Genomic DNA, 21,896 nt, shown 5'->3' on the forward strand with positions numbered 1-21,896 from the left:
TTGTGTTTAACTATATTGTTATTAATTGTACAAAGAAATGATGTTAATTTAAACGTTAAAAAGTAATACAGATGTAAACGGCTTTCGGCAAGTTCTGTAAGCTAACTCCTACAAATAGATCACTATTTGTTCAATAGTCTGTTTAGGTTGACCTTCAAATTGATGCAACTGTTTGGATTGACCTTCAAATTGATGCATCTCTTTTTTTTATAATTTGTTAAAATCCAACTTTTACAGCATTAAGAACAAAAACTTGATGGATTGATCGAGTCTTTGCTTACACTGATGTTGGGTTACACAATGCACATCAAATACATTAGTTCTCTAACTTAGCATTGTTATTTTATTTTGTTAACACTTGTTTGTACATAAGACTTCTTTTCCTTCAAGTGTCTGGCTCTAAGATTTATCTTCAGGCCAAACGTACAGTCACATTGGTCTAGCAACAGTCTGTCCTGGTCTCTGCCTGTGTTTTCTCTGATCACATTGGTCTAGCAACAGTCTGTCCTGGTCTCTGGCTGTGTTCCTCTGATCACATTGGTCTAGCAACAGTCTGTCCTGGTCTCTGGCTGTGTTTCTCTGATCACATTGGTCTAGCAACAGTCTGTCCTGGTCTCTGGCTGTGTTTTCTCTGATCACATTGGTCTAGCAACAGTCTGTCCTGGTCTCTGGCTGTGTTTTCTCTGATCACATTGGTCTAGCAACAGTCTGTCCTGGTCTCTGGCTGTGTTCCTCTGATCACATTGGTCTAGCAACAGTCTGTCCTGGTCTCTGGCTGTGTTTTCTCTGATCACATTGGTCTAGCAACAGTCTGTCCTGGTCTCTGCCTGTGTTTTCTCTGATCACATTGGTCTAGCAACAGTCTGTCCTGGTCTCTGCCTGTGTTTTCTCTGATCACATTGGTCTAGCAACAGTCTGTCCTGGTCTCTGGCTGTGTTTTCTCTGATCACATTGGTCTAGCAACAGTCTGTCCTGGTCTCTGTGTTTTCTCTGATCACATTGGTCTAGCAACAGTCTGTCCTGGTCTCTGCCTGTGTTTTCTCTGATCACATTGGTCTAGCAACAGTCTGTCCTGGTCTCTGCCTGTGTTTTCTCTGATCACATTGGTCTAGCAACAGTCTGTCCTGGTCTCTGTGTTTCTCTGATCACATTGGTCTAGCAACAGTCTGTCCTGGTCTCTGCCTGTGTTTTCTCTGATCACATTGGTCTAGCAACAGTCTGTCCTGGTCTCTGCCTGTGTTTTCTCTGATCACATTGGTCTAGCAACAGTCTGTCCTGGTCTCTGCCTGTGTTTTCTCTGATCACATTGGTCTAGCAACAGTCTGTCCTGGTCTCTGCCTGTGTTTTCTCTGATCACATTGGTCTTGCAACAGTCTGTCCTGGTCTCTGGCTGTGTTTTCTCTGATCACATTGGTCTAGCAACAGTCTGTCCTGGTCTCTGGCTGTGTTTTCTCTGATCACATTGGTCTAGCAACAGTCTGTCCTGGTCTCTGTGTTTCTCTGATCACATTGGTCTAGCAACAGTCTGTCCTGGTCTCTGCCTGTGTTTTCTCTGATCACATTGGTCTAGCAACAGTCTGTCCTGGTCTCTGCCTGTGTTTTCTCTGATCACATTGGTCTAGCAACAGTCTGTCCTGGTCTCTGGCTGTGTTTTCTCTGATCACATTGGTCTAGCAACAGTCTGTCCTGGTCTCTGCCTGTGTTTTCTCTGATCACATTGGTCTTGCAACAGTCTGTCCTGGTCTCTGGCTGTGTTTTCTCTGATCACATTGGTCTAGCAACAGTCTGTCCTGGTCTCTGCCTGTGTTTTCTCTGATCACATTGGTCTAGCAACAGTCTGTTCTGGTCTCTGTGTTTCTCTGATCACATTGGTCTAGCAACAGTCTGTCCTGGTCTCTGCCTGTGTTTTCTCTGATCACATTGGTCTAGCAACAGTCTGTCCTGGTCTCTGCCTGTGTTTTCTCTGATCACATTGGTCTAGCAACAGTCTGTCCTGGTCTCTGTGTTTCTCTGATCACATTGGTCTAGCAACAGTCTGTCCTGGTCTCTGTGTTTTCTCTGATCACATTGGTCTAGCAACAGTCTGTCCTGGTCTCTGTGTTTTCTCTGATCACATTGGTCTAGCAACAGTCTGTCCTGGTCTCTGCCTGTGTTTCTCTGATCACATTGGTCTAGCAACAGTCTGTTCTGGTCTCTGTGTTTCTCTGATCACATTGGTCTAGCAACAGTCTGTCCTGGTCTCTGCCTGTGTTTTCTCTGATCACATTGGTCTAGCAACAGTCTGTCCTGGTCTCTGTGTTTTCTCTGATCACATTGGTCTAGCAACAGTCTGTCCTGGTCTCTGGCTGTGTTTTCTCTGATCACATTGGTCTAGCAACAGTCTGTCCTGGTCTCTGGCTGTGTTTTCTCTGATCACATTGGTCTAGCAACAGTCTGTCCTGGTCTCTGCCTGTGTTTCTCTGATCACATTGGTCTAGCAACAGTCTGTCCTGGTCTCTGCCTGTGTTTTCTCTGATCACATTGGTCTAGCAACAGTCTGTCCTGGTCTCTGTGTTTTCTCTGATCACATTGGTCTAGCAACAGTCTGTCCTGGTCTCTGCCTGTGTTTTCTCTGATCACATTGGTCTAGCAACAGTCTGTCCTGGTCTCTGCCTGTGTTCCTCTGATCACATTGGTCTAGCAACAGTCTGTCCTGGTCTCTGTGTTTTCTCTGATCACATTGGTCTAGCAACAGTCTGTCCTGGTCTCTGTGTTTTCTTTGATCACATTGGTCTAGCAACAGTCTGTCCTGGTCTCTGTGTTTTCTCTGATCACATTGGTCTAGCAACAGTCTGTCCTGGTCTCTGTGTTTTCTCTGATCACATTGGTCTAGCAACAGTCTGTCCTGGTCTCTGGCTGTGTTTTCTCTGATCACATTGGTCTAGCAACAGTCTGTCCTGGTCTCTGCCTGTGTTTTCTCTGATCACATTGGTCTAGCAACAGTCTGTCCTGGTCTCTGGCTGTGTTTTCTCTGATCACATTGGTCTAGCAACAGTCTGTCCTGGTCTCTGCCTGTGTTTTCTCTGATCACATTGGTCTAGCAACAGTCTGTCCTGGTCTCTGGCTGTGTTTCTCTGATCACATTGGTCTAGCAACAGTCTGTCCTGGTCTCTGCCTGTGTTTTCTCTGATCACATTGGTCTAGCAACAGTCTGTCCTGGTCTCTGCCTGTGTTTTCTCTGATCACATTGGTCTAGCAACAGTCTGTCCTGGTCTCTGCCTGTGTTTTCTCTGATCACATTGGTCTATCAACAGTCTGTCCTGGTCTCTGGCTGTGTTTCTCTGATCACATTGGTCTAGCAACAGTCTGTCCTGGTCTCTGGCTGTGTTTTCTCTGATCACATTGGTCTAGCAACAGTCTGTCCTGGTCTCTGCCTGTGTTTTCTCTGATCACATTGGTCTAGCAACAGTCTGTCCTGGTCTCTGTGTTTTCTCTGATCAAATTGGTCTAGCAACAGTCTGTCCTGGTCTCTGCCTGTGTTTCTCTGATCACATTGGTCTAGCAACAGTCTGTCCTGGTCTCTGGCTGTGTTTCTCTGATCACATTGGTCTAGCAACAGTCTGTCCTGGTCTCTGGCTGTGTTTTCTCTGATCACATTGGTCTAGCAACAGTCTGTTCTGGTCTCTGGCTGTGTTTTCTCTGATCACATTGGTCTAGCAACAGTCTGTCCTGGTCTCTGGCTGTGTTTCTCTGATCACATTGGTCTAGCAACAGTCTGTCCTGGTCTCTGTGTTTTCTCTGATCACATTGGTCTAGCAACAGTCTGTTCTGGTCTCTGCCTGTGTTTCTCTGATCACATTGGTCTAGCAACAGTCTGTCCTGGTCTCTGGCTGTGTTTCTCTGATCACATTGGTCTAGCAACAGTCTGTCCTGGTCTCTGGCTGTGTTTCTCTGATCACATTGGTCTAGCAACAGTCTGTCCTGGTCTCTGTGTTTTCTCTGATCACATTGGTCTAGCAACAGTCTGTCCTGGTCTCTGCCTGTGTTTTCTCTGATCACATTGGTCTAGCAACAGTCTGTCCTGGTCTCTGTGTTTCTCTGATCACATTGGTCTAGCAACAGTCTGTCCTGGTCTCTGCCTGTGTTTTCTCTGATCACATTGGTCTAGCAACAGTCTGTCCTGGTCTCTATGTTTTCTCTGATCACATTGGTCTAGCAACAGTCTGTCCTGGTCTCTGCCTGTGTTTTCTCTGATCACATTGGTCTAGCAACAGTCTGCCTGGTCTCTGTGTTTTCTCTGATCACATTGGTCTAGCAACAGTCTGTCCTGGTCTCTGCCTGTGTTTCTCTGATCACATTGGTCTAGCAACAGTCTGTCCTGGTCTCTGGCTGTGTTCCTCTGATCACATTGGTCTAGCAACAGTCTGTCCTGGTCTCTGCTTGTGTTTTCTCTGATCACATTGGTCTAGCAACAGTCTGTCCTGGTCTCTGTGTTTTCTCTGATCACATTGGTCTAGCAACAGTCTGTCCTGGTCTCTGCCTGTGTTTTCTCTGATCACATTGGTCTAGCAACAGTCTGTCCTGGTCTCTGTGTTTCTCTGATCACATTGGTCTAGCAACAGTCTGTCCTGGTCTCTGCCTGTGTTTTCTCTGATCACATTGGTCTAGCAACAGTCTGTCCTGGTCTCTGTGTTTTCTCTGATCACATTGGTCTAGCAACAGTCTGTCCTGGTCTCTGTGTTTTCTCTGATCACATTGGTCTAGCAACAGTCTGTCCTGGTCTCTGCCTGTGTTTTCTCTGATCACATTGGTCTAGCAACAGTCTGTCCTGGTCTCTGTCTGTGTTTTCTCTGATCACATTGGTCTAGCAACAGTCTGTCCTTGTCTCTGCCTGTGTTTTCTCTGATCACATTGGTCTAGCAACAGTCTGTCCTGGTCTCTGTGTTTTCTCTGATCATATTGGTCTTGCAACAGTCTGTCCTGGTCTCTGTGTTTTCTCTGATCACATTGGTCTAGCAACAGTCTGTCCTGGTCTCTGCCTGTGTTTTCTCTGATCACATTGGTCTAGCAACAGTCTGTCCTGGTCTCTGCCTGTGTTTTCTCTGATCACATTGGTCTAGCAACAGTCTGTCCTGGTCTCTGTGTTTTCTCTGATCACATTGGTCTAGCAACAGTCTGTCCTGGTCTCTGCCTGTGTTTCTCTGATCACATTGGTCTAGCAACAGTCTGTCCTGGTCTCTGTGTTTTCTCTGATCACATTGGTCTAGCAACAGTCTGTCCTGGTCTCTGCCTGTGTTTTCTCTGATCACATTGGTCTAGCAACAGTCTGTCCTGGTCTCTGCCTGTGTTTTCTCTGATCACATTGGTCTAGCAACAGTCTGTCCTGGTCTCTGTGTTCCTCTGATCACATTGGCCTAGCAACAGTCTGTCCTGGTCTCTGTGTTTTCTCTGATCACATTGGTCTAGCAACAGTCTGTCCTGGTCTCTGGCTGTGTTTCTCTGATCACATTGGTCTAGCAACAGTCTGTTCTGGTCTCTGCCTGTGTTTTCTCTGATCACATTGGTCTAGCAACAGTCTGTCCTGGTCTCTGTGTTTTCTCTGATCACATTGGTCTAGCAACAGTCTGTCCTGGTCTCTGTGTTTCTCTGATCACATTGGTCTAGCAACAGTCTGTCCTGGTCTCTGTGTTTTCTCTGATCACATTGGTCTAGCAACAGTCTGTCCTGGTCTCTGCCTGTGTTTTCTCTGATCACATTGGTCTAGCAACAGTCTGTCCTGGTCTCTGCCTGTGTTTTCTCTGATCACATTGGTCTAGCAACAGTCTGTCCTGGTCTCTGTGTTTCTCTGATCACATTGGTCTAGCAACAGTCTGTTCTGGTCTCTGCCTGTATTTTCTCTGATCACATTGGTCTAGCAACAGTCTGTCCTGGTCTCTGCCTGTGTTTTCTCTGATCACATTGGTCTAGCAACAGTCTGTCCTGGTCTCTGCCTGTGTTTTCTCTGATCACATTGGTCTAGCAACAGTCTGTCCTGGTCTCTGCCTGTGTTTTCTCTGATCACATTGGTCTAGCAACAGTCTGTCCTGGTCTCTAGCTGTGTTTCTCTGATCACATTGGTCTAGCAACAGTCTGTCCTGGTCTCTGGCTGTGTTTTCTCTGATCACATTGGTCTAGCAACAGTCTGTCCTGGTCTCTGGCTGTGTTCCTCTGATCACATTGGTCTAGCAACAGTCTGTCCTGGTCTCTGCCTGTGTTTTCTCTGATCACATTGGTCTAGCAACAGTCTGTCCTGGTCTCTGCCTGTGTTTTCTCTGATCACATTGGTCTAGCAACAGTCTGTCCTGGTCTCTGGCTGTGTTCCTCTGATCACATTGGTCTAGCAACAGTCTGTCCTGGTCTCTGCCTGTGTTTTCTCTGATCACATTGGTCTAGCAACAGTCTGTCCTGGTCTCTGCCTGTGTTCCTCTGATCACATTGGCCTAGCAACAGTCTGTCCTGGTCTCTGTGTTTTCTCTGATCACATTGGTCTAGCAACAGTCTGTCCTGGTCTCTGGCTGTGTTTTCTCTGATCACATTGGTCTAGCAACAGTCTGTCCTGGTCTCTGCCTGTGTTTTCTTTGATCACATTGGTCTAGCAACAGTCTGTTCTGGTCTCTGCCTGTGTTTTCTCTGATCACATTGGTCTAGCAACAGTCTGTCCTGGTCTCTGTGTTTTCTCTGATCACATTGGTCTAGCAACAGTCTGTCCTGGTCTCTGGCTGTGTTTTCTCTGATCACATTGGTCTAGCAACAGTCTGTCCTGGTCTCTGGCTGTGTTTTCTCTGATCACATTGGTCTAGCAACAGTCTGTCCTGGTCTCTGCCTGTGTTTTCTCTGATCACATTGGTCTAGCAACAGTCTGTCCTGGTCTCTGGCTGTGTTTCTCTGATCACATTGGTCTAGCAACAGTCTGTCCTGGTCTCTGCCTGTGTTTTCTCTGATCACATTGGTCTAGCAACAGTCTGTCCTGGTCTCTGCCTGTGTTTTCTCTGATCACATTGGTCTAGCAACAGTCTGTCCTGGTCTCTGGCTGTGTTTTCTCTGATCACATTGGTCTAGCAACAGTCTGTCCTGGTCTCTGCCTGTGTTTTCTCTGATCACATTGGTCTATCAACAGTCTGTCCTGGTCTCTGGCTCTGTTTCTCTGATCACATTGGTCTAGCAACAGTCTGTCCTGGTCTCTGCCTGTGTTTTCTCTGATCACATTGGTCTAGCAACAGTCTGTCCTGGTCTCTGCCTGTGTTTTCTCTGATCACATTGGTCTAGCAACAGTCTGTCCTGGTCTCTGTGTTTTCTCTGATCAAATTGGTCTAGCAACAGTCTGTCCTGGTCTCTGCCTGTGTTTCTCTGATCACATTGGTCTAGCAACAGTCTGTCCTGGTCTCTGGCTGTGTTTCTCTGATCACATTGGTCTAGCAACAGTCTGTCCTGGTCTCTGGCTGTGTTTCTCTGATCACATTGGTCTAGCAACAGTCTGTCCTGGTCTCTGTGTTTTCTCTGATCACATTGGTCTAGCAACAGTCTGTTCTGGTCTCTGCCTGTGTTTCTCTGATCACATTGGTCTAGCAACAGTCTGTCCTGGTCTCTGGCTGTGTTTCTCTGATCACATTGGTCTAGCAACAGTCTGTCCTGGTCTCTAGCTGTGTTTCTCTGATCACATTGGTCTAGCAACAGTCTGTCCTGGTCTCTGGCTGTGTTTTCTCTGATCACATTGGTCTAGCAACAGTCTGTCCTGGTCTCTGGCTGTGTTCCTCTGATCACATTGGTCTAGCAACAGTCTGTCCTGGTCTCTGCCTGTGTTTTCTCTGATCACATTGGTCTAGCAACAGTCTGTCCTGGTCTCTGCCTGTGTTTTCTCTGATCACATTGGTCTATCAACAGTCTGTCCTGGTCTCTGGCTGTGTTCCTCTGATCACATTGGTCTAGCAACAGTCTGTCCTGGTCTCTGCCTGTGTTTTCTCTGATCACATTGGTCTAGCAACAGTCTGTCCTGGTCTCTGCCTGTGTTCCTCTGATCACATTGGCCTAGCAACAGTCTGTCCTGGTCTCTGTGTTTTCTCTGATCACATTGGTCTAGCAACAGTCTGTCCTGGTCTCTGGCTGTGTTTTCTCTGATCACATTGGTCTAGCAACAGTCTGTCCTGGTCTCTGCCTGTGTTTTCTCTGATCACATTGGTCTAGCAACAGTCTGTTCTGGTCTCTGCCTGTGTTTTCTCGCATCACATTGGTCTAGCAACAGTCTGTCCTGGTCTCTGTGTTTTCTCTGATCACATTGGTCTAGCAACAGTCTGTCCTGGTCTCTGCCTGTGTTTTCTCTGATCACATTGGTCTAGCAACAGTCTGTCCTGGTCTCTGGCTGTGTTTCTCTGATCACATTGGTCTAGCAACAGTCTGTCCTGGTCTCTGGCTGTGTTTCTCTGATCACATTGGTCTAGCAACAGTCTGTCCTGGTCTCTGGCTGTGTTTCTCTGATCACATTGGTCTAGCAACAGTCTGTTCTGGTCTCTGGCTGTGTTTCTCTGATCACATTGGTCTAGCAACAGTCTGTCCTGGTCTCTGCCTGTGTTTCTCTGATCACATTGGTCTAGCAACAGTCTGTCCTGGTCTCTGCCTGTGTTTTCTCTGATCACATTGGTCTAGCAACAGTCTGTCTTGGTCTCTGTCTGTGTTTCTCTGATCACATTGGTCTAGCAACAGTCTGTCCTGGTCTCTGCCTGTGTTTCTCTGATCACATTGGTCTAGCAACAGTCTGTCCTGGTCTCTTTCTGTGTTTCTCTGATCACATTGGTCTAGCAACAGTCTGTCCTGGTCTCTGCCTGTGTTTTCTCTGATCACATTGGTCTAGCAACAGTCTGTCCTGGTCTCTGCCTGTGTTTTCTCTGATCACATTGGTCTAGCAACAGTCTGTCCTGGTCTCTGGCTGTGTTTTCTCTGATCACATTGGTCTAGCAACAGTCTGTCCTGGTCTCTGGCTGTGTTTTCTCTGATCACATTGGTCTTGCAACAGTCTGTCCTGGTCTCTGTGTTTTCTCTGATCACATTGGTCTTGCAACAGTCTGTCCTGGTCTCTGTGTTTTCTCTGATCACATTGGTCTAGCAACAGTCTGTCCTGGTCTCCGTGTTTTCTCTGATCACATTGGTCTAGCAACAGTCTGTCCTGGTCTCTGTGTTTTCTCTGATCACATTGGTCTAGCAACAGTCTGTTCTGGTCTCTGTGTTTCTCTGATCACATTGGTCTAGCAACAGTCTGTCCTGGTCTCTGCCTGTGTTTTCTCTGATCACATTGGTCTAGCAACAGTCTGTCCTGGTCTCTGTGTTTTCTCTGATCACATTGGTCTAGCAACAGTCTGTCCTGGTCTCTGCCTGTGTTTTCTCTGATCACATTGGTCTAGCAACAGTCTGTCCTGGTCTCTGTGTTTCTCTGATCACATTGGTCTAGCAACAGTCTGTTCTGGTCTCTGCCTGTGTTTTCTCTGATCACATTGGTCTAGCAACAGTCTGTCCTGGTTTCTGTGTTTTCTCTGATCACATTGGTCTAGCAACAGTCTGTCCTGGTCTCTGGCTGTGTTTCTCTGATCACATTGGTCTAGCAACAGTCTGTCCTGGTCTCTGGCTGTGTTTTCTCTGATCACATTGGTCTAGCAACAGTCTGTCCTTGTCTCTGCCTGTGTTTTCTCTGATCACATTGGTCTAGCAACAGTCTGTCCTGGTCTCTGTGTTTTCTCTGATCATATTGGTCTTGCAACAGTCTGTCCTGGTCTCTGTGTTTTCTCTGATCACATTGGTCTAGCAACAGTCTGTCCTGGTCTCTGCCTGTGTTTTCTCTGATCACATTGGTCTAGCAACAGTCTGTCCTGGTCTCTGTGTTTTCTCTGATCACATTGGTCTAGGAACAGTCTGTCCTGGTCTCTGCCTGTGTTTCTCTGATCACATTGGTCTAGCAACAGTCTGTCCTGGTCGCTGCCTGTGTTTTCTCTGTCCTCGTTTTATTTTTTTAGAAATCAAACTACAACATACCTTATCCCCTAGCAAAATTATGCAAATAGACCTGAAAAAAAGTTAAATTATAAACAAATTACTAACTTGGTCTCTGTTTAATAATAATAAAAATAACTTAAAGTATGACTATTATGGAGTGTGTGTGTGTGTGTGTGTTTAGGTGACAGTGGGAAGAGGAAGCGATTGGGTGTGAATGTTGCATCATAGGTGGTAGTGTCGACACATAGTTTTAGATGACACCATATGTCGTAACCTCCCTTGTACCTACTTACAGTACTGGCACACTATTAGAACACTTCAATCAAAGCAAATCTGAACTGAATGACTTTGATACCATAGTGCGTGATTTTTTTATTATAAATATCAAAATAATTCTACAAATTTATCGTTAGAGTAAGATAAGAGATGTGTTTTACAACTACATTATAGAGCCGTTTCAAAAGAAGAATACTTACTTCCGAATAAACCTCCACTGCTAGCGCCACCTGAAACAAGAAACAAAAGAAACATTGAAACATGGACAGAAACATAAAAGGTGTAGGAAAAAAAACACTTTTTATTGAATGTAAATTGCAGTGAGATCTTTCTAGAAATGAAATGCTCACCTCCGCCTAGTCCTAACATAGCAGGATCTAAAGGGAGAGAACAAAGGAAAATAGAAGTTTAAACATTTTAAAATCATTTCAGCAAAGATTTTATTTAGAAACATTCATTTAGAAAGTCTGAAGGGAATAAGGCAGGACAGAGACCAAAGAGTAAAACTAAACAGTATGGCCGTTTTCTCATGTGAACATACATACACTCAAACACGAACGCGTATCACAGCACATATGCGTATACGCACACACATATATATGAGTATATAGACACTAATTGTAAGTCTCAATACTAGTTCACACATTTGTCATATTCAAAACCACAAGTTGACATTATTACATTATTACATTATTACATTATTCTATCGAAGCGTCCTGCTGCTCGACGACGCATATTTGTACAAAGTCTGAAAGTAATTAAGATTAATTTTCTTTCGTTGTGGAAATTATTGTTGTCATTTTATTCCAATCATTTAGAATTAGATATCACATATCTATTATCTATATATTTATATTTAATCTTTTGTAGTTAGCTAAGTTGTTAGACCGTCTAGCGGAGTACATTTGATCAAAGTACATCAGATTACAGTACATCAGATAAATGTGCATAAGATCACATATCAATTCTTTCCATGCTGGACTTGTCCGCAGCCTTTGATACGCTAGACCATGAAATTATGATGGCCAGATTCTCTGCAACTTTTGGTTTAGCAGGAGTCGTCCTAAAGTGGCTTGGATCCTACCTGACGGAACGCACCCAAAGTGTCGTTGTTAGCGGGACGGAATCAACAAGCTTACTTTTGAAGTACGGAGTACCCCAAGGATCAGTTCTAGGCCCAGTACTGTTCACTATGTACACATATCCACTCAGCGGTGTCATACGGCCAACCGGCATCTTATACCATTTCTTTGCCGATGACTCACAGTTATACGATTCATCAGTACCCTCAGAGGTGTCGCATCTGGCAGAGAAAATCAGTAGTACCGTTGCAAAGGTGAGCGATTGGATGGTTGAAAATAAACTCAAGATGAACGAAGACAAGACAGAAATAATTAAGATTGGCACTAGGAACAATGTCTCAAAAGTTGAAAGCACAGATTCTCTCTTTATCACTAACTGCCATGTTCCTTTTGTCCATGTAGTGCGGAATCTTGGAGTTTTCTTCGACTCAACACTATCTTTCGACCCACACATAAATCAACTCTGCAAAGGTCTTTATCTGCAGCTGCGCAGATTAGGCCAGATCCGACCATATTTAACAACGGAGTCAACAAAAACGCTAGCTGTGGCATTCATACTCTCCCGCCTTGACTACTGCAACGCCGTGCTAGCAGGTATACCTGATGACAAAATAGCCAAACTGCAACGTATACAGAACAACGCCGCTCGAATAGTCCTTAAAAAACTAGACAAGATTTTGCTACTACGTTCTTGCGCACGCTCCATTGGCTTCCCGTGAAAGCGAGAATCGATTACAAGGTCGCCACACTTTGTCATCAGTGTATATATAACAATGAGATGCCCTTGTACCTTAGCGAACTGATTACTCCATATGTCCCCCAGAGAGCCCTGCGCTCAATGGACTCAACGCTTTTAGTAGTGCCACGTTTCTCCCTCAAAAGCTACGGTTTGCGTGCTTTTTCAGTTCACGGACCAAAGGTTTGGAACTCACTCCCCATTGATCTCAGACAGACAACATGCTACACCACTTTTAAGAAGAACATTAAGACCTATCTGTTTAAAACTTTTTTAGATTAACTGTCATTTTAGCTCTCGTGTTTTTGTTTGTAATGTTATTACAGCGCCTTGAGCCTACATTTTGTTTGTTAACAGCGCTTTATAAATAAAATTATTATTATTATTATTAGATCACAATATATCAGATCACAGTACATCAGATAAAAGTGCATAAGATCACAATATATCAGATCACAGTGCATCAGATAAAAATGCATAAGATCGCTGTACATCAGATCAAATTACATCTGATCACAGTACATCAGATAAAAGTGCATAAGATCGCAATACATCAGATCACAGTGCATCAGATAAAAATGCATAAGATCGCAGTACATCAGATCAAATTACATCTGATCACAGTACATCAGATAAAAGTGCATAAGATCGCAGTACATCAGATCAAATTACATCTGATCACAGTACATCAGATAAAAGTGCATAAGATCGCAATACATCAGATCACAGTAGGCCCTGCATCAGATAAAAGTGCATAAGATCACAGTACATCAGATCACAGTATATCAGATTAAAGTGCATAAGATCGCAGTACATCAGATCACAGTACATCAGATCAAAGTATATCAGATAAAAGTGCATAAGATCGCAGTACATCAGATCACAGTACATCAGATCAAAGTATATCAGATAAAAGTGCATAAGATCGCAGTACATCAGATCAAAGTACATCAGATCAAAGTGCATAAGATCACATCACATCAGATCAATGTGCATAAGATCACAGTACATCAGATAAAAGTGCATAAGATCATAGTACATCAGATCATAGTACATTAGATCAAAGTGCATAAGATCGCAGTACATCAGATCACAGTACATCAGATAAAAGTGCATAAGATCACAGTACATCAGATCAAAGTGCATAAGATCACAGTACATCAGATCACAGTACATCAGATCACGGTTCGTATTCGATCGGAATTATATTCAATGATTTGATTGTTAAAGAACAAAAGAATTCTTGTGTGTGTTTTTTTTTTTTGGTGATCGGTATCTTGTATCTACTATGTCTTAAGTATGCCAACTTTTTTTGCCTTGCGTTATAAAAAAAATGATGTGTAAAAAAAAAAGTGATGACTGGTGTTAAAATGGTCTGGGTTTAAACTAATCTGTTAACAGACAAGTAAAAATTAGCAATATATCATGAGATCCCTTTAAAATAAAACTCCGCCCTTAAAACTATATCTATTAATGATGTACAAGTTATCTCCCTTATTAAATATCAAACAAAATAATTAATTACCAATAATTAGTTGACTAATTCGGTTTGTTTGATGTTTTTTTTTGTGTTTGTTTTTTTGTTAGTTTTTTTTTTTTTTTTTATTGATTCATGTTTTGTTACGTACAATAAATACTTGTTTAAGGATCAACTTGATAGGAGAATAACTGAGGGAAAAATAGCGATAACAATTATTTAAGAGGACCAAACCCAACAAATTTAGCCATATATGGAAATACTGAAGGATTAGTTTCCCTAGAGGGTATGAAAAATAATTAATTAGCAATAATTTATTTACGATTTTTTTTACAGATTCACGCCTTGTCTATGTGAATGAATAATTGTGCGTAGTTTCAACTTGATCTGAGAAAGGGTGTGGAAGAAATAACGTGTACACACTTTTTACCAGACAGACATACAGACAGACAGAGTGTGTTGATAGAAGCTTTGTAAAAAATCAATGCACTATAAAGTTTGTAGGTGTACAAGGCAGAAATATTTCATCAAACTATTTCACAACCATATCATTTGTAACACTAATATAATGGTTAGATTTACAATAAAAACAGAAGGTCCTAAAGTTATCTGAAGTTCATCAACCGTTTTATTCGGTGACACATCGTTCGAGATTAAGGGTATTTAGATATGGATGTTCTAGAAAAAAAAACTCTGCTTTCCTAAGTACAGCACCAACAAACTAAAAACTCGCCCCTTTCGCCTCAAGACGAACTGTTGAAGTCTATTTAAAACTCACTTGCACACTAATGCTGAAAGCATGAAGCCAACCAAACAATAGTTAAAACCTTGACGAGCGCTTCAATAATGGGTGCACTTCTGTGTTGAAGAATATTCCCTTGCGACATTCCTAAACTGCTTTTATTTTTCCTAAACTGAAGTTAATCTAAATGCTCTATGATAGATATCTTGTTTTTTTGTCCAATACATTTGAGAAGCCTCTAGTGGTATGATAACTAGGTTACGACATTGGGAATATATTCAAGTCTAATGAGCATTGTCGTTATCATCCGGAATTAATGGGAATGGGTTAACGTGACCTCAGAGACTGTTCAGTTAGTCGATAGTGCTGGGTCACGTAGAATTGAAAGCTACTAGACTCGATAAATTTTAAATATTTACAGTAGTTAGCATCCAATTATTGCCACCTCAACTAAAATCAACTAGACGCTTTTTTGTACGAATAATCGAACTAGAGAACAAGAAAGAAAACTTTTCTTAGTCGAGAGTTTCACGAGACCCCTAAACAATGTCAAGGACACTAAATTGAGCTGAGAAATTGCCAACTGAAAGTCACTAACACAATAGCTGAAAGAACTTAATGTAGCAGTGCTAAAAATGTGCACAGAAATGATTGTTTTATTAAAAGCAGCTTGTCACTATTTCCTTCATTCTCTACACCGGATGCACCAAAAAATGTGCTATTTATAGGTTTTACGACATACATGAAAATCTCCAATAATGACGTTGTATATATTTAGATATAGAGGTGGTGACTAGTTAGGTCATGTGTGTGTATGAGAGAGAGGTTTTTGTTACTACAGTACAGTTTTCTGAAGCTACTAGTCACCAACATCACGCGATCATGCAGAGCTCAATGAAGACTAGAACAGAACTGCTAAAGCAATCATCACTTTCTCTGTAGGCCAAACTTCAGCATCACTAGCAACACTTAATCAAAGAGTTAACAAGAAGGAGTCTGACAACATTTACACAGAGAGATCAGGAGAAAGATACAAGTTGAAAAGTAATTGAAATGTTGAGCCAGTGGCTCGGCTGAGGGGACATGCCAGCCACAAATGCTTTAACCTTTATTGAGTTCTTGGTCTTTATCGAAATCGATAAACTAATGACATATAAACTTGTATACAAAGGCACTACCCCTTTCCAGTACCCCCTATGCCCCTTCGGAGGCTCGCAAAGACCTTCCTTCAGGGAACAGTACCAGGAAAAAGAAGAAGAAGCAGACAGAGAAGGCGATGGGAAGACAACATAAAAGAATGGACGGGCCTGCCATTGAAAGAGGTTCTAAGTAAGGTAAAAGACAGAGCGGAATGGAGAAAGACGGTCGACAAATCTTACGTGGTGCCCCAACGGTCCAACAGACTAAGGGATAAAGTAAAGGTATACATGCTCTGCTTGATTTATTTAGGCGTCTATAATAGCGATATTTACTGTCTCTCCGTCAAGTACTCCACACGTAGACATTCTATTGAACATTCTGGATTCATTCTTCCTCCGACGTTTTCTTTCATCGACCTCTCCAGACTCTGTCGCCTGTTTCACTTACACTTAGGAGCTAGACAATACCCGACGGAGATAAAGTTAATTAAGAGACTAGACTGACCATTGCTCTATTTGTTCATTCAATATGTTTGACCGAAATATCTACGTCACCCTTTCACTTCTTCTTTGTCTCTGTTTCTCTGCCATTAAATCACTTTTATCACATCTTATTTATCACATCTTATTTATCACATCTTATTTATCACATCTTATTTATCACATCCCTTAAACTGCTCTTGTCCTCTGGTGCTGAGTCGCAATAGATACCTTCCCCTCCCCTTGCATGTATGTATGACTTAACTTCAAACTTTCACTGACAAAATGTCCATCTAGTTTTCGTTGAATAGTGAAGGGGGCTTTAAGGTGTTAGGTGGTGCTATTATTGACCCAGAGGACACTGGTCATCAGTGTATATATTTCTAGTTTAAATGTAGGCCTATATAGGTCAACATAGTTACTATTCACTTATCTTGCTGGCCTCACATTTGTATCCCCGCGGCCTTTGTAAGAAAAGTTAAGCCATTCGAGAGTTTTCTATGCAAGTTAAGGCAAGATGGCGACTGAGTTGCTTTGTAAAACGTTCCCGAAGTGCATCTCTGATACATCGTCTGCCCTTAAGCTCGCAAAAAAAAAAGATTGCCTTTGGAATGCGTTCGTCCCCCATGAGAGATAGGTGCCTAAGCCTTGCCCAGCGCAGCAGTTGAGCAATAAGCAGAGACTCTACTGCCGACGACAGGCGTGGTTGGCGAAAATAGAACTACCACCAACAGGTTTTGTCTGCATATTTGTGCCAAAATATGTAGGTCACAGCTAGGTCTGCGATAATCCGAAGACAATGCAATATAAACTACTGTATACATTAGTTCTCGACACTGTTAATTCGGTTTTACTTATGTCTATGTAGGCCTAGATTCTCTTGACCACGTGTTGGGCCTGCACGTTCTAATTGGCTAGAGTTCATAGTGGTAATAACTTCAACATCTCATTGTAAGCCATTAACTGATCCACGACCTCCCCCATCTTAACAACATCATTTGTTGACGAGGAATTGTAGCTCATGTGACGAATGCATTTCCTTATATTATTCTCTTATTAGGGAAAGGGGAGGGGAGACAGATTGATATTCCAGTAGCATTGCATTTTTGTTTCTGAATGGTCTCCCCTTGGAATGGTCTCCCCTTGGAATAATAATTTCTTGGACCGGAACTGAGTTTTTCCTTATAAGTGATTTGTAGATCACTTTTTAAACTGATAGAGAGAAAAAAATTATGTACAAAAAAATAAATGCGGAGTGTCGGCGACCCTTAGGAAGTTAGCAGCATTCAGGGTTACCCTGGCAGAGCCTGCGACGCCGCAAATTGAGGACTGCATTGGTACTTGCTGTTCCATTGGATACATAAACCAAGTAGAGAGAGGGACACTGCTGTGTGGGCGACATCGTTCCGACCATAGCTAATGCCCAGGCATTCATCTCATTTCTATGAGATAATGCATTGTCACTGCGACATACAATTAAGTACGTTGGGCGAACCTTTTTTTTTTCTAAATTCTGATACTTGTTGTGCGATTAATAATAAAACAGCACCTACCTAAATAAATGGTATTCATAAACCACATACCTTTATCTTATCTTCTTATTTTCAATTTTAATGTCATTGCCTGGTATGGCAATCTGAGCTCCAAAAACAGAAAAAACTTCCTAGAATCCTAAATGCTGCTGGTAAAGTTATTGGCAAAAAACAAACCCCATTTGGCCAGCTGTTTGAGACAAACATCCATAAAAAGACTCTACAAATAAAAAATCACCCTTTGGGGTCAGGATTTTGTGCTTTTACCATCACAAAAGAGATACAAGACACCGATAGCAAAGACAAAGAAACAAAAAAAAACATTTTGTTCCACTGGCAATCAAATCATTAAATAGAAACAATTCCCACAGGTAAATTATGAGTGAGCATGGTGTGAATGCACATTTTGTTTTTTAAAGTTATAATGTTTAGTTTGGTGAAATGCACAAATTGTAAGACAAATTTCCTTACGGACAATAAAGATTATTATTATTATTGTTATTATTATTATATTATATTATAAAATACAGAAGTTACTTCAAAGAAGAAGTTTCTTCTTCCTACTTGGGCTCCTAGGTCAATGTAGTAATGCATGTTAATTGGTGACTTAATGCTGATTCAGGAACTTATTCCATATTGCTTTTATGTATGTCTTATTATATTACAATATAAGTCTGTGGTTTTTATCTACTATATAATCTTCATAACTAAGTGGGTAAACATTTACCTCGTCACTTCTTTTTTTTTAATGGTCTTTAAGCCACTGACACATATAATTTTCACTAGCAGCAACATAGCCCATTGGAACAATGTTAAAACAACTTTAGAGAAACAGGGAGGCAACTGTGAAAATACTTACTCATTCCGCCTAACATCATTGCTGGGAAAGCAAAAAAAAATTAACACGTTTAAAATATTTTTTTTTAGATTACATGAAGTTAAACACTAGAGTATCTAGTTGATCTATCTAGGCTATCTAGATGTCCTGTTGTCATTTTATAAAGTCATTGAGGTGATTCAAGGCAATAGACAGAAGAGAGGAGGCTCGACAGATCGTGAGGTGCGGTTCAAGAGACTAAGGAATAGATGAAGGTGATAAGCAGGTCTAACCTTATCTATTCTTATCTTATATAATACAGACGTTACTTCAAAAACGAAGATGATTACGTCCTACGCGTCATGCATATTAACCAATGACCTAAATTCTGCCAAGTCACTGGTTTTCCTGGCTGGCTCAAGCAACCCATTCCATGCTCTAATAGCACTAGGGAAGAAGGAGCATTTGTACAAATTTGTCCTAGCATAAGGAATAAAGTATAAGCCTTTATCTTTGTGTTTTTCTGAGTATTTTATTAATTTTTTTTTGTTGATAGATACTATAGATAGATAGACAGATAGATAGATAGATAGATAGATAGATAGATAGATAGATAGATAGATATGTTTATCCATATATTAGTCTTCATGAAGATCAATATTTTGGTCTCTATATAAGTTTTTATTGAGGTCTATACTTAAGTCTATACGTCTATATAATAGGTGCACATTATTAAACCTACCCATTGGGTCCATGCCAGTACCAGCTGAAATAAACAAAAAAAAAAAGAAAAGTATTAGTTTTTATTATACAGTAAAAGGTCACGTGACCAGTTTTTTTGCGGTATGTTATTTATAATAATGTATTGTCAAGAAGACAATAGACCTTTGTGAGTCATGCTGTAAAGTGTAAACTTAAATGTACATTTTTCTACTATTGTTGACAACAACAAAACAACAATAAATATAACAAAACAATTCATTAAATACTGCAAGACAGATTGTAGTCTTCAGTCACCATTGTCAATGTTTCTTTCATGTCCAAACATTTGAGCATATGTTCCAGTGTTTCTCAACCTTTGATTATAACGCCCCCCCCCCCACCGGCTTCTAGAACTGTTACTTTCCTCCGTCAGAGTTTGGCATCAAACTTTTTTTTTTATTTTAGGTCTACAAAAACGTCTTCTCCTGACGTCTACTTTTCATGCCAGTTAAAAGGGGAGAGAACGTCAATTGAGACAAAAATGAAGTGACGTTCTAGAAACATGTTGCGCACATAGCAGACATACTTGTGGTGTGTGTTTGATAGCCCTGGGATCACGTGTTAGGGATCACGTGTTAGGGATCACGTGTCATGTTGCTGGTACCATTTGGTCATATTAAAATAGACAACAGAACGATGGTACGTCGCATGAAGTACTTCAGACAGAATCATGTTGTCGCAGACGTTGTTGATTTGATCCAGCAAGAAAATGAGTTGTTCTAGTTGTAGGCTCCTAACACGCAAACTCGCATTCTTTCAATATCTGTTAAAATTGTAATTTTTTTTTATAATTCCTCTCTTCAGCTGGACACGTATCCAGTACGGTGGACGAACGTATGCCAAAAGCAGTCCTTTTTGGTGAGCATAAAGATAGTTGACTTAACATATGTCCCCCACGGTAACATTCTTTAGACCAGGTGCCAACTTGCATTATCTAACAAAGAAACGAGCAGATAAGCTGCAGGTGGCTTCGGAACGAGACAGCTGAAGATCACTTACAAAGGTTGCGGGATACACATATGAACCCAAAAGAAAATTTAAATCAACCACCAGCGGAAAATGGTTATATCTGTGCTGGGTGTGGCAAAGTATTGTTATAAACCTGGTGGTGGCACAGATGGGGGTAGTGGTGTGTGTGTAGTCAGCCGACGCAAATCGCCCCAGGCCAGCGCTAGACGAGCGGTCAACCGTGACGAGTTACGACGATCGGCCGAGACGAGTTAACAACATGAAGGTTCGAGTAGGATCGGCGTCGTGAACAGAGCTCATTAGCGTCACGAGGGTTGTAGTCATCTGACCACCTAGAAACGTCGAGCGGCGTTCTGTCCGGTTCTAGAAGGCCAGTAGGGACCCTATATAAAGAGCGGAGGTGTCGCAGTCAAGACGGTTCAGAAAGCGGGTTTACGACAGGAGTTCAGAACACGGTCGACTACAGCACAGTTCAACGGTGTGGTCCTGTACGGAGCATTACGACGGTTCAGTGCGGAGTACTATCAAGTACAGTTGAGACGGCTGGCGTCTTGATCTTGGTCTGTGATCGAGTCCGACACAACGAGCCTAGTGTGTGAAGTCAGTCCTGAGCTGTTGAACCCAGCGCAAGCCCGGAACGAGACGGAGAGACCAGTGCAAGACTTGATACGGCGGAACGGTGTTATCGGAGAGGTATTTGTTATCGCAGAGCTATTTGTACTGTTCTACGTGCTGCCAATTGTACAGTATTGGCTGTTATTTATGGACATTAAACCTTTACGTTATTTTGGAGCCCTGACTTGTCAAGTTCTTTAAGTTGGTGGTGTATGGTGCAGTTTGCAGAGAGCCTGGATAGTGAGATTCGTAACAACTGGTGTCAGAAGTGGGATCGGATCGGAATCGGATTGGATCGGATCTACTATGGCTCGTCTGAAACTGCTGTACGAACTTGAATTTAGAGAACTGAAGGAAGAACTCCGTGGACGAAGGCTGAAGGTATATGGTAACAAGGAAACTTTACAAGCACGCCTCCGAGAAGACATGTTGGAAGAAGAAGAAGATCCGGACACATACCTTTTTGAAGTCGAACCGGACTTGCTGGAACAGCTCACCAGTAGAATGCAGCAACAGATCACCAGTACCATACAGGAACAGATGGCAGCTATGCAGGGACAAATCACCAGTAGCAAACAGGAACAGATGGCAGCTATGAACTCGGGGCTAGAAAACACCAATTACAAGATAGACGCCATGGACTCGGGAATCAAAACGGAGTTATTGGCAATGAACCAACGCATACATGCTGTGGAGGAGAGAATCACCAGCATTGACGAGCAGATGAATCAGAGGGTCGACGCAGTAGAGAAGGCCATCGACGAAATGAAGATACAAGTCCAACGCAAGCACACAAATGTACCAGAAGCAGACATGACGTCATTTGTACCTGAAGTCTTCGGGAAAATGAAGCCCCCCGTATTTGATGGTTCCGTGTCCTGGTCAGTATACAAGAAGCAATTTGACGCAGCAGCCAAAGTTAACAAGTGGAACAGCGAGGAGGAGAAAGCAACAGCCCTTGTGTTATTCCTAAGAGGAAAAGCCTCCGAATTGCTACAGTCTCTACCGAACCAGCAAGACTTCGCCGCCCTTGTCCAGGCAATGGAACTCCGATACGGGGATGAACATCTACAAGAAGTATATCGTGTGCAACTAAAGACCAGACAACAGCGCCCCGATGAAACGCTACAGGAGCTAGAGACAGACATCGAACGCCTCGCACATCTAGCCTACCCAACAGCCGCACAAGATTTTCTGGAGGTCATTATTACAGACGCCTTCATTGATGCGCTTCGAGACCCCGAGTTAAAGAAAGCCACCAGAGTTAGTGGTA

The 21,896-nt window shown here is 42.4% G+C and overlaps 1 protein-coding gene across 6 annotated transcripts in view; it reads right to left on the reverse strand.

Moving 5' to 3' along the window:
- The window catches only part of LOC106052362 (uncharacterized), an 87,386-nt gene that overhangs the window by 2,261 nt on the left and 63,229 nt on the right, over positions 1 to 21,896 (reverse strand). For all 6 annotated transcript variants that reach the window (XM_056016823.1, XM_056016825.1, XM_056016826.1 and 3 more), the window contains 5 exons: positions 19,020 to 19,043; positions 18,320 to 18,340; positions 10,623 to 10,649; positions 10,473 to 10,502; positions 10,036 to 10,066 (listed from right to left, as the gene is read on the reverse strand). In XM_056016823.1, coding sequence (XP_055872798.1) covers positions 10,053 to 10,066; positions 10,473 to 10,502; positions 10,623 to 10,649; positions 18,320 to 18,340; positions 19,020 to 19,043 — 116 coding nt within the window. In that variant the 3' untranslated portion in view covers positions 10,036 to 10,052. The remainder of the gene's footprint in view (positions 1 to 10,035; positions 10,067 to 10,472; positions 10,503 to 10,622; positions 10,650 to 18,319; positions 18,341 to 19,019; positions 19,044 to 21,896) is intronic.

The sequence above is a fragment of the Biomphalaria glabrata genome, chromosome 18 (genome assembly GCF_947242115.1).
Source record: "Biomphalaria glabrata chromosome 18, xgBioGlab47.1, whole genome shotgun sequence".
Taxonomy (NCBI): Eukaryota; Metazoa; Mollusca; class Gastropoda; family Planorbidae; genus Biomphalaria; species Biomphalaria glabrata.